The sequence below is a fragment of the Protobothrops mucrosquamatus genome, unplaced genomic scaffold (assembly GCF_001527695.2).
Source record: "Protobothrops mucrosquamatus isolate PMUCROS unplaced genomic scaffold, P.Mucros_1.0 scaffold2683, whole genome shotgun sequence".
Lineage (NCBI taxonomy): Eukaryota > Metazoa > Chordata > Lepidosauria > Squamata > Viperidae > Protobothrops > Protobothrops mucrosquamatus.
In genome coordinates this window covers 48,520-61,033 of record NW_015388730.1, presented here as the reverse complement: position 1 = coordinate 61,033, position 12,514 = coordinate 48,520, and the positions used below count along the sequence as shown (strand labels likewise).

General features: G+C 43.5%; 1 protein-coding gene across 1 annotated transcript in view; it reads right to left on the bottom strand.

The window, feature by feature from the left end:
* Positions 1-1,521: 1,521 nt before the first annotated feature.
* Positions 1,522-12,514, bottom strand: part of GATA5 (GATA binding protein 5) — a 40,242-nt gene continuing 29,249 nt past the window's right edge. Inside the window, exons 4-7 of the mRNA XM_015825550.1 lie at positions 8,710-8,835; positions 6,525-6,607; positions 3,388-3,517; positions 1,522-1,677 (exon numbers count right to left, since the gene is read on the bottom strand). Coding sequence (XP_015681036.1) covers positions 1,522-1,677; positions 3,388-3,517; positions 6,525-6,607; positions 8,710-8,835 — 495 coding nt within the window. The remainder of the gene's footprint in view (positions 1,678-3,387; positions 3,518-6,524; positions 6,608-8,709; positions 8,836-12,514) is intronic.

The window sequence follows — 12,514 nt, the reverse complement described above, 5'->3', positions numbered from 1 at the left end:
ACTGTTAAACCAAACTGGCTCTTTTTGTGTGTAGCTTACAGAAGAAATTTCAGAACTGATACGGATGTTTCTTCAGAATTTACAAAGGAGATTCTGGGGGGAAAAGAAGTGCCATCTCACGATGCTCCTTGACCTGGATTGCTCTTCCTAATTTGTGTAGCTCTGTAGATTATAAATATGTATATTTAATTTGTGAATTTATTAAATGTCAATTTAATTCATTAGTTCAATTAATTTAATTTATTAGATAATTATGCTTATACATAATAGTCTGAATGACAACTCCAGCCTCTCCAACTAGCATGGTTGAGGGTGCAGAGTTTTGAGGGTGCAGAGTTTTAATTCACCCACCTAGTAAGGAGCAGAGGTCTCCAGACCTGATAAGCACCTGAAGGCAGGACCAGAAGCAATGGATGGAAACTAATTAAGGGGGGAATCCAACCTAGAATTAAGGAGAAATTTCCTGTGTGAGAATAATTAAGTAGTAGAATGACTTGCCTCCAGAAGTTTGGGTGCTCCAACACTGGAGGTTTTTAAGAAGAGATTGGACGACCATTTGTCTGAAATGGTATGGGGTTTTCCTGCTTGAGCAGGGGGCTGGACTAGAAGACCTCCAAGGTCCCTTCCAATTCCATTATTCTGATAAGAGCATGATGGAGTGCCGAGACACTTTCCCCATTTGAGTTTGCACAGCAAAGAGCCCCACTTGAGAGCCTCCACATGTGGCTTTTTAAAAATGGCAGTTAATTCTGCACTCCTGTCTTATCAGTCTCACCGATGTTGTCTAGACTCAAAAACCAACCAAAGTTGAACAACAAATGCCTGAAAATCCCAGTCTGGGTTACCAAGTTGGAAACCATCCCTCTTGAAGGCAAGAACAGGTCATGAGTTCTCCAAAATTTTAAAAATTAAGCTCAACTCAATGTGTTTATGTGTGTGTGGGGTGGTGGTGGTGTTGAACTGTTTAGGAACCCCTGAAACTCCATTTTTCCACCTTTAGTTCATGGCGCATGTGAGGGAGGCGGCCCCGTTTGGGTTTTAATAAATTAAATGACCTTGGTGTTAGATGTTACCATCTTGTCTTTATTAGGAAGTGGAATAAAATTGCACACAAAGGAGTCATTTAAAAAAAAAAAGAGGAGGGGAAGGAAGAGGAAGAATCACCGTGAACACAACATAGATTTCAATCTCTTTTGGATGGAGAAGGGAGAAAGAAAGACTTGTGGTCTGAGGTCAGGGCTCCCAAATCCCTTCCTTTTGATTGGTGAAAGAATATCAACATTTAGAAATTCAAAGGGCCAACAGACTCAGCAGCAAAAGACCACAGGTGGTGGGGGGGTGTCACCAGCAGCCTCCATAGAGAAGAAGGAAGGAAGGTATTTCCAAGGAACAGAAAACCATGCTGATTACAAGAAACCTGGCAGCTCCAAAGGATTAAAGCCCGGAAGTCTTTTTGTCTGCTCTCCAGTGATGTCCTCAAGGGGGGGTGGAAAGGATGCCTCGGTTTTCCGAATGGAAGGCTTAGGCCAGGGCCAAGGCACACCAGGAGTCTTGACGAGGGCCAACGTTCAGACCCAACGGCTGGGACATGGCAGATGCTGGGAAAGTGTAGTCTTCTGGCTCATACTTGAACTGGGGATGGGGGTCCTCCAGCCCGTTTTCAGAATGACTTGGAGCCTGCAGGGATCAGGAATTAGTCAATGAGTTCATCACCACCACAGGTAGGACAAGCTAGCAGTCAAACGCCACAATCCCAAATCCTTAATCTCCACCCACACCCGACAGCAGACAGCACCAATTCGACTGGAGCAGGGGTCGGCAACCTTGGCTCTTTTATGACTCGTGGACTTCAACTCCCAGAATTCCTGAGCCAGCCACGCTGAGGGGAAAGGGAGAGGTATCCAAGCTGAGCCATGCTGGCTCAGGAATTCTGGGAGTTGAAGTCCACGAGTCATAAAAGAGCCAAGGTTGCCTACCCCTGGACTGGAGCAACACAAAAATCATCGGCCATACTACCACCCACCTCGCTCGTGAGTTCATCGAAGCCTGGTACTCCACAAGCAGTTCCATCCACACACACATCGACCTACAACCAGCCTACGAACCCCTCAGCATCCAAATCAACCGCACAGCCAGCCAGAGACAGCACCGACCCTCAACCAGCACACGCAAGCCCCCCATCCCTCCCACCAGTTCATCTCCCAATGTCCCTGACCTGATGTAGCCTCCCCATCACAAGTCTCTCATTGATGACTCCCACCTGACCCATCACAAGAGTCATCCCAAGACCCTCACTGGACACACACACACCTGAAGACACCAACTTCCCTCATAAACTCCACTGAAGATGTTACCTAGTCTGGTAACGAAACGTTCAGAAACCAACCCACGAGCTTGGAGAACGGACCTCCACGCTCATCCTACACCAGAGCTAGAGATATTTGCCACTATTGCAAATATGACATTCTTAAAGACATTTGTTGGGTACCGTTCTGGCTCTTGTTACAGGGAGTCCTTGATATACAACCCTTCATTTAGTGCCCGTTCAAAGTTACAATGGCACTGCAAAGAGAGAGACTTACAAGTAGCCCTTCCGCTTACGACTTTCCCTTTACATGGCACGGTTACACGATCAAAATCCAGGCTCTTGCAACTGGCATATATTTACAATGGCTGCAATATCCTGGGGTCAAGTGGTCCCGGGGTCAAGTGATCCCCATTTGTGACTTTCTTAGTCAATGGGGGAAAGCCAGATTCATTTAACGACCACATGATTTACTTAACGATTACCGTGATTCTCTTTTAATAACTGTGCCCCCCCCAAAAAAGTTGTAAAATTGGACATGACTCGGTCCCCCCTGGGTTACTTGCTTAGGCTTCTCAATTTTGTAGCAAACTGCTTTTTTTTTTAAACACACGCACACACACACACATATATACACGTGGCTGTTTTTGCATTGAAAAAAAATGACATAAAAGTTTGTTAGGAATCCAAGTACTTCCTCAACTTGCAACTATTCATTTCATTAAGATATACGGCACTGAAAAAAAGTGCAGTCGCATGTTAGAATTTGGGCGCCTGGCAACTGGCGTGCGTTTCCAGTGGTTGCCGAGCAACCAATTTGGGTCACATGATCACTACTTGCGACCTTTCCGGACGGCTTCTGACAAAATCAGTGGGGGAAAAGTCAGATTCACTGAATGACTGCACGACTCGTTTAGTGACCATGGCGATTTATTTAATTGTCCACAGCAAAAAAAAAGTCATAAAATTGGGCGCGGCCTACTTAAACCGCCGCCTCGCTTAGATACGGAAGTGCCAGTTCCAAATTGTGGTTGTAAGTTGAGGACTTACACTGGTGTGAGGTCCCTGCTGATTGTACTGACCTGGGAAGTTGACACTATTGCTTGTCCCGGATATTGTGGGGTAATGGCGGGTTCGGTTTTTAAAGTGACTGTGCTCTCTGAGTTTGTAAGTGAGGAAGGAGAATTGGTGGTTGAAGTTGTGGAACCTGAGAGTGATAGAAAATATATATAAATATATATATTAGAATTGTATATATTAAGGAACGCGTCAAGCAGATCAAGCAATTATCACCCACAATTGTCTCATATTGTCATTCGTTAGTATTTCCATCCCACTTCAAAAGTTTTCACTGCCTTTTACTATACCGGGGTAGGCAACCTTGGCTCTTTTATGACTTGTGGACTTCAACTCCCAGAATTCCTGAGCCAGCCATGCTGAGGGAAAGAGAGAGGTTTCCAAGCTGAGCCATGCTGGCTCAGGAATTCTGGGAGTTGAAGTCCACGAGTCATAAAAGAGCCAAGGTTGCCTACCCCAGTACTATACAGATAGTCTTCCACTCACAATCATTTGTTCAGTGACCATTCAAAGTTATGGCGGCACTGGAAAATTGATTTAAATAATTTTTCACACGTATGACCATTGCGGCATCCCTGGGGGGTCACATGACCAAAATCCCGAGGCTTGGCAACTGGTTCATATTTATGACGGTTGCAGTGTCCTGGGGATCACATGATCCCCTTTTGTGACCTTCTCAGAAGCAAAGTCAGGGGGGAAGCCCCTTAACAACTGTATTATTAACTTAACAACAGCAGTGATTCACTTAAGAACCGTGGCAAAGAAAGGTGGCAAAATGGGGCAAAACTCACTTAACAAGTGTCTCGCTTAGTAACAGAAATTTGGGGGTTGCGGGCGTACGTCGAGGGCTACCAGTACGATGATGAAGGCCAAATGCCACTCCATTTGGTTGTCTCTTGGTTAGAATTCTAACTTATCTTTCCATTAACCGATCCTAATGCAGTTCCCGTTCCATTTCTATTTTTAAAATCAACTTATAAGTTGCTACAATGATCAAAGGAGCTCTCCACAGGCTCAAGAAAATAAGCATTAAAAGCAGAAACCCTATAGTAAAAGGGAGATTATCTCAGACCCCGTCAGTGAACAACAATACGGTAAAAAAACAGTTTTAAGCCACTCTTTTGACACTGAGAAGGCCTTGTTAGCATTGTAGGGGGAAGCCCAGTGTTTTCACAAATAAGAAAGAAAACCTAAATAACTCTGAAGAACTTAATGAGAGTTACTGTGCTCAGTGGCCCTGAAATGCCACGAATACTTGCTAACTGCTGGATAAGAAAACATTTCAGAATTGGTGGGAGTTGAACTGAAAATACAGGAAGAGGGCAGAGGTAGCAGAAATCTCCAAAAATGTCTGCCCTGTAACATTTTGTTTGGATTCCGTTATGCATTTATTTACAGTCTTGCTGCCAAAGCACTCAAGAAGGTTTACAGTTCAAAATGACTGAAATCAATCTTTAACCATCATTCTTTGTCAGAGCTAGGCAAAATCATGGGGAGTGATCCATCCTGAAATTGCAGTGCTTTGGGCTAAGAATTTGGATAGGGCAAGGTTGAAAATAAAACACAACTCCCGGTTGTCCCAAGAGCTGCAAAAAATGTAGTTCACAAATCAGATGAAGCTAATAACTTGCTTACCCCTAGTTTGTTGAAGTAACTACCACCTAGGCACATCTATGGAACTAAGATGTAAACTTAGATCTGCAAGCCACAATGGATGCGTTCACACAATACACTTCCCAATGGGACTCTTATTATATGCATTGGGACTGCGTTTGCTTTTATAGTATTCCAACATGTCTTGATGCTTCAAAGCTAGACACGGCTACGCTAAGCTAAAATCAACCAAACGACATTATCTGTCAGAACCCTGTTTGAATTCAGCCAAAGAATAACTTAATCAAATCTAAGTTCCCTTCCTAAATCCTTATCTTCTTTCTTTCTGCTCTCCTTCCAGAGAATTTAATAGCAACAGCACCTAGACTTATATACCGCTTCATAGAGCTTTACAGCCCCCTCTAAGCAGTTTACAGAGTCAGCATATGGCTCCCCAACAATCTGGGTCCTCATTTTACCAACCTCGGAAGGATGGAAGGCTGAGTCAACCTTGAGCCAGTCAGGATCAAACTGCTGGCAGTGAGCAGAGTTTGTCTGCAATACTGCATTCAAACAACTGCATCATGATGGTTCTGACAAACAACAACACTTTGGGGACTTCAAGATGTCTTCTACTGCAGTGGCCCCCAAGCTTTTGGGCACCAGGGACCAGTTCTATGGAGAGAGGTTTTTCCATGGCCCGGAGGGGTGTGTGGTTTTGTGTGCGGATGGACTTTGCTTGATTGCGCAGCTCAGTTTTCTGGCATGCTGCAGCCCAGTGCTGGTCCATGGGCCAGGGTTTGGGGGACTCCTGTTCTACTGTTTTGAAAAATGCTATGCATTCTGATAAGCAATAATAAAGATACTCCCCGACTTATGACTGTTCGATTAGTGACCATTTGAAGTTCTGATGGACCTCCCCAGGGCTATTTATAATCTAGATTCAAAGTTCCAGTGGCCATCCACCCCTCCCTCACCCTGCATTTAGGGCCCACTTGTAGCCTCCCACAATCACGTGGCCACAATTTACAAAGTTTTGTTGCAGGAAACTGGCACTTACTTCTGGTTTCCAGCAAAAAAAAAAAAAACACCCATTAAGGGACAATGGATTCCTTTGATGACCCCCGTGTTTATTTAACAATGCAGCAATTTGCTTAACAACCAGCCTGAAAAAGGTTGTAAAATCAGATGTGCTTACACACCAATCCACTTAATGACCAGCACGACTTAAAACTGTAATTGTCAGCTCAATTATGGACTACCTGCATCCCTAACCAATAGAATATCCCCAAAGTATTTTTTTTCAAGAGGCAACTGAACTCTCTTTGTTTTTCTTTGAAGATGTTTCGCTTTTAATCTAAAAGAAGCTTCTTCAGTTCAGAGCTGAAGAAACTTCTTGGATGAGAAGAGAAATATCTTCAAGGAAAAACACTTGAAGCCTCTTGAAAAAGCACTTTTGGGGACACCCGTGACTTGGACGACAGAGAATCTCCGTAGACATTTAGCTGCGCACTAACAAATAGAATAATAATGAAACTTACTGTTTGTTGAGGATTTGCTTTTACTGACATTTTTAGGTTTCCGTTTTCTGGTCTGGATGCTTTCCTTTTTCATTGCCAGAGGTCTTGGCACCTTCACATAAACAACAAACAAACAAACAAAAGGCATAAACCTTCAATACTTTGCAGTTTCTGCTCTAGATGGCTACAACACATTCCCTTTCTGCATGCGGACCTGGAATTTGCACACAATATATCTCATGTCCTTGTCCTTCACTGCAAACTGTTTTCCTCAATGGCAGTCCTTGGCTAGTAAATGAGTGAGGCACAATCTTTGGAAAACTTCCCAAATGATATATTATCTTTCCTCCCAGTCCTCCTTCTCGGCCACAACCACACAGCGACCCCAAAGGTGCTTTTTTCAGGAGGCAACTGGACTTTCTTGTTTTTCTTGAAGACGTTTCGCTTCTCATCTAAGAAGCTTCTTCAGCTCTGACTGGATGGTGGGGAATGGAAGGATTTTTTATACTCCTTGCAGAGAGTTGGTCATTTGCCTTCTTTCAGAGAGTCGTTGAGGCTACTTGGAGGCTTGTCTGTGTCCTCAGGGTCACCTAAGTGGTGCAAATGGGTGTGGAGCCTTCTTGGCTGCAGGATGTTTTTCTGCCCTGGGTCCCTTCACCGCTGAAGACAGGCTCAGGCTGTTGGGGATGAGTCTGTGTTGTCTGCATCTCAAACTGAAGTGCAAATGGTTCCTGTAGTCTGCAGTGTTTTCTGGAAATCCATTCATATTCCCGCACCATTCAAAGGGCGTTCATCCCATTGCACTCTACAGGCACCATTTGCGCTTCAGTTTGAGATTCAGTTTCAGTTAGCAACAGAAATTCTGGTCCCAATTGTGGTTATAAATCAAGGATCCCCCATGTCCTGCTCAAGCAGGAAACCCTACACCCAGTGGTGGGATTCAGCCGGTTCGCACCAGTTCAGCAGCACCGGTAGCTAATTTTTGTTGCCTAGGCCCAGAACGGATTTCCAGAAGTGGCATCCACACAGAGAATCAGTTGTTCACATATTTGAATCCCACCACTGCCTGCACCATTCCAGATAATTGGCTCTTTGGTCTCTTCTTAAAAACCTCCAGTGGTGGAATGCCCACAACCTCCAGAGGCAAGCCATTCCACTTATTAACTGTCAGGAAATTTCTCCTTAGTTCTCAGTTGGATCTCTTCCACCTTTTTGTCCTGCCTTCAGGTGCTTTGGAGAATAGCTTGACTCTCTCTTCTATGTGGCAGCCCCTGAGATATTGGAACACTGCTATCATGTCACCCCCTAGTTCTTCTTTTCATTAAACTAGACATACCCAATTCCTGCAACCGTTCCTTATATGTTTTAGCCACCAGTCCTCTAATCATTTTTGTTGCTCTTCTCAGCACTCTTTCCAGAGTCTCAACATCTTTTTTACATTGTGGTGACCAAAATTGAATGCAGTAACCCAAGTATGGTCTTAGTAAAGCAGTACATAGCAGTACTGATACGTCACATGATCCTGATATTATTATTCCTCTGTTGTTGCAACCTAGGATTGCATTGACCTTTTTTTGGCAGACGATGGTTAGTCATGAATTTAAAAGACGCTTGCACCTTGGGAGGAAAGCTATGGCAAACCTAGACAGCATATTAAAAAGCAGAGACATCACCTTGCCGACAAAGTTCTGTATAGTCAAAGCTGTGGTTTTCCCAGTAGTAATGTATGGCTGTGAGGGTTGGACCATAAGGCAGTTCAGAAGAATTGATGCTTTTGAATTGTGGTATTGGAGAAGACTCTTGAGAGTCCCTTGGATGGCAAGGAGATCCAATCAGTCAGTCCTAAAGGAAATTAACCCTGGCTGTTCTTTGGAAGGACAGAGACTGAAGCCGAAGCTCAAATCCTTTGGCCACTATTTAATGAGAAGAGAGGGGTCATTGGAAAAGACCCTGATGTTGGGAAAGATGGAAGGCAATAGGAGAAGGGGATGGCAGAGGAGGAGATGGTTAGATGGTGTCATTGACGCAATGAATCTGGGAGACAGTGGAAGATAGGAAGGCCTGGCATGCTATGGTCCACAGGGATGTGAAGAGTTGGACATGATGTAGCAACAACATCCGAGCAACTATTCCTGAACGATAATTATTGATAATCAACACATCGAAGTATTAAAAGATAATAAATAAATGCAGGAAATTATGCTCTCTTCTTACCCCATGGAGTTTCATGTATAATCCACAGGCGTTGCACACCGGCTCCCCTTCTGCGTTCCGTCTCCAGAGGGTTGTGTTGGTCGTGTGACAGTTAGTGCAGCAAAGACCAGCTCGACGAGTTGAAGACTGCCAAGGAAAAGCAGAGAAACAGTCTTAAAGAACAGAAGCACATTTTGGGAAGGAGGGGGAGCCAAGAAAAAAAATATATGATGAGGCATCAATTAGGAGGCAATCAAAATTAAAACCATTTCCCGAAACATGAAAAGCCTTGATCCCACATTAAAGGCAACACAGCTCATTGGAAGCAATAACAATCTGCTGAGATCATGTCTTTTTGCATTGTGCATGGGGATTTTTTTTTCTCTTTGAGGTTGTGACATACTCTGGTAATATTCCTTTAAATCCTCTTCCCTGAATTTAAGTGGACTTTTGCCAAAGTTTCACAAAGTACCAGAGGAGAAGCTAAGCCAAAGATTTAGCACTGTGTGTTCTCTCTCTGTCTCATCTCTCTCTTGCTCTCATGCATTTGTGTGCATATACACACAAATCTATCCCTCCATCTATCCCTCCATCTATCCCTCCATCTATCCCTCCATCTATCCCTCCATCTATCTATCTATCTATCTATCTATCTATCTATCTATCTATCTATCTATCTATCTATCTATCTATCTATCTATCTATCTATCTATCTATCTATCTATCTATCTATCTATCTATCTATCCATCCATCCATCCATCCATCCATCCATCCACCCACCCACCCATCCATCCACCCACCCATCCATCTCTATGTGTAATCCAAGCCCCACCTGCTTTGATGTGTACTAAAAACAAAACAACAACAAAAAACCCCAGGCTTTTGCAAAATTCCAAGAAAAGTTCTGGGTGCTTTCAGAATTGTTTGAATGAGTGACTCATGAAAGCAGCTGCATTTTTGTTTTGCCTTGTGGTGCTAAACGACCATGCGAGTTAACCAACTTTTTATTCCCATGATAAACTCCAAGGCAAAGAAACACATACGTGATAAATCAAAGGACAACTTTAAAACATAGCTCGTAAGTTTTCCCAAGATCAAAGTTCATTGCATCGTCAAAAACTCTCTGGCTCTCTTGCTTTTAACTTTTTTAAGAATTTTTTAAAAAGAGAAGGCCCCTTAAGCTGTGCAAACAGGTTTGCATTAAGATCATTTCTCTGCTCTGCTCTGAAGAGTAGGAAACGGATCCTTATTAGAGGCAGTGCTTGACTTATAATCATTCATTTAGTGATTGTTTGACATTACAGAGGACTTGTAATCAGTCCTCACACTTACGACTATTGCAGCATCCCTAGGGTCATGTGATCAAAATTTGGGTGCTTGGCAACTGGCATGTAAATATGACCCTTAGCTGGGAGAGGCAACTGTGAACATCTAAATGTTTCTACAACATGACTACAACATCCATCAACCATCGCCCTTGGTCACCCCAACAGGGTCTATGACAAATCACCACAACCAAGTCACCACAGGACAACTGTGGGCAACTCACTGCGGGACAAAGAGTTACACTCATATCAAATAAATGGTTGAAAAGAATTATTAAAGAAAGGATGCCAAAGAAGGGGGGGAAAATGAAATGCGAACGACAAAAATTGAAATGTTTTTGTATTTATAATTTTATGTATTTATTATTTATAATTGAAATGTTTTATTTATAATTTTATTAATGAAAATAATTAAATTGAATTGTTAAATTGTTAAATCGTCCCGTGGTTGTGGTAAATTGTCCCGCAACAAGCTGGCTGTGGTGAGTTGGCTGCAGAGAATTGTCTCATTCCGACCCAAACAAGAGGATACTGGGAATTGTAGTTCAGCAACAGTTGGAAGGCTCCCAGTTTCCCCGTTCTTCGCTAGCCTGACCTTTTCTTGACATGCTGACTGTCAAGGGACAATTTTTGGGTGGTGGGGAGGATTCTCCACAGCACAAACGTCTCCAAGGGACTGCTTTCCGGTCGACAGGCTGACCCTCGTCTCACTTCAGCTCTCACTTCAGGTGCTTCAGGAATACTTCGCAACCTTTGCGAGAGAGAAGGCCTCGGCCTGTGATGATCATAACCCAGCTGGTTTGGAAATTATGTACGCGCCGAAGAATTCCATATCTGTTTACTTTACTATTAAAAACTTGGGACCACAAATGATGGATGAAGTGAAAGAAGCAGGAACTCAAATGCCCAGCTCGGCAAACTTCACAGCGGCGGGATCAGCATTTAGAGAAAATGGATGACGTGACGAGGCAGAGAAGACAGTTCAACATTCAGGTTGCAAAAACAGTTGTGAAAGTAGAAAACGCAGCCACGGTGGAAGCTGCCACGAGTCTCTTTCCTGGCCTTGCACAAGATTTGTGGTTGGTTTCTTCTACCAGGACTTCAAGGAGCAATGAGAGAGGCTTCTGACCTTGTAAAAAGGAGCAGATTATTCCCAATGGCCTTTTGGTGGTTTTAAAGGCACCTCATCCAATGCAGGAGAGGTCGCCCTTAGCTGATACAGATACTCCTTGACTTACAATAGTTCATTTTAGTGACCACACCGGCACTGAAAAAAAAGTGACTTATTACTGTTTTTCACCCTTACGACTATTGCGGCATCCCCATGGTCACGTGATCAAAATTTGGACGCTGGGCAACTGACTCACGTTTATGACGGTTACAGTGTCCTGGGGTCCTGTGATCCCCTTCTGCAACCTTCCGACAAGCAAAAATCAATGGGGAAGCCAGAGTCACTTAACAATCATGTGACTTAACAACGGCGGCGATTCACTTAACAGCCGTGGCAAGAAAAGTCGTAAAACGGGGCAGAATTCACTTAAGAGCTGCCTCATTTAGCAATAGAATTTTTGGGCTCAATTGTGGCCGTTAGGTCGAGGACTATCTGTGTGTTACAGCACACAGCCCTTCAAGGAAGAAGGCTGCTCTTCTAAAGCCGACTTGAGTAACACGTTCCTTTGTTTTGACATTTGGCAACACCAATGAAACGAGGAAAAAAAAATCTGTTTGGCTAATGGAAAGGGAGGGGGAACCCTCAAATCACTCCAATAGTTTTTCAGAACAGAGAGTGAATTTCTCCTCCTTTTTATGTCTCTGTAAAGGGTTGACCTTGCCCAAAGTTGCTGATTTCAGTGCTGGGCCAACGCTGTTTGTTTATACAAAATCAGGCTGAGTCCTTAAGCAGAAAGCTAATCACGAAGTGTCTAAAGCAGCCCAAATGTAGTTGATAAGCCCTCCGCATCGTGAGTTTCCAAGTGTGTTTATTCAAAACACACCCAGAAGTTTCACCCGCTCTCTAAAGCTAGTGGACCTTACCGGTGATGCCTTGCTTTTTTTCTTCTTTCTTTCTTTCTTTCTTTCTTTCTTGTGATTTATTGCAAGAGAAGAAGAAAGGAAAATAAACGCAGAGAACAGAGATCCAAGAAGCGGATCAAAACAACAACATCCTCGTCCCAAATACGAACAGAAACACAGCTCTTGTAAGGATTTTCTTGATTGAGGAAAGAGACCACTGAAATTTCTCCCTTTTAATAGTTTATCTGCTCAGCTTTTATCTACTAAAGCCCAACTTGCAGGAGGCACATTTGAGGTTGTATCCATAGGTCTGTACAATTCCTCCCCTCCCTACTTCTACTACAAGACATACTTTCCCCTCTGGTTGCTTTCAGTTATACACACTTCAAAGGCCAAAGAGACATTATCAAGACTCTGGAAAAGTTCAGTGTTTTAAATTTCAGTACGGGGTCTCAAGGACGAGGCGATGTTTTTGCAGCCCACGTGG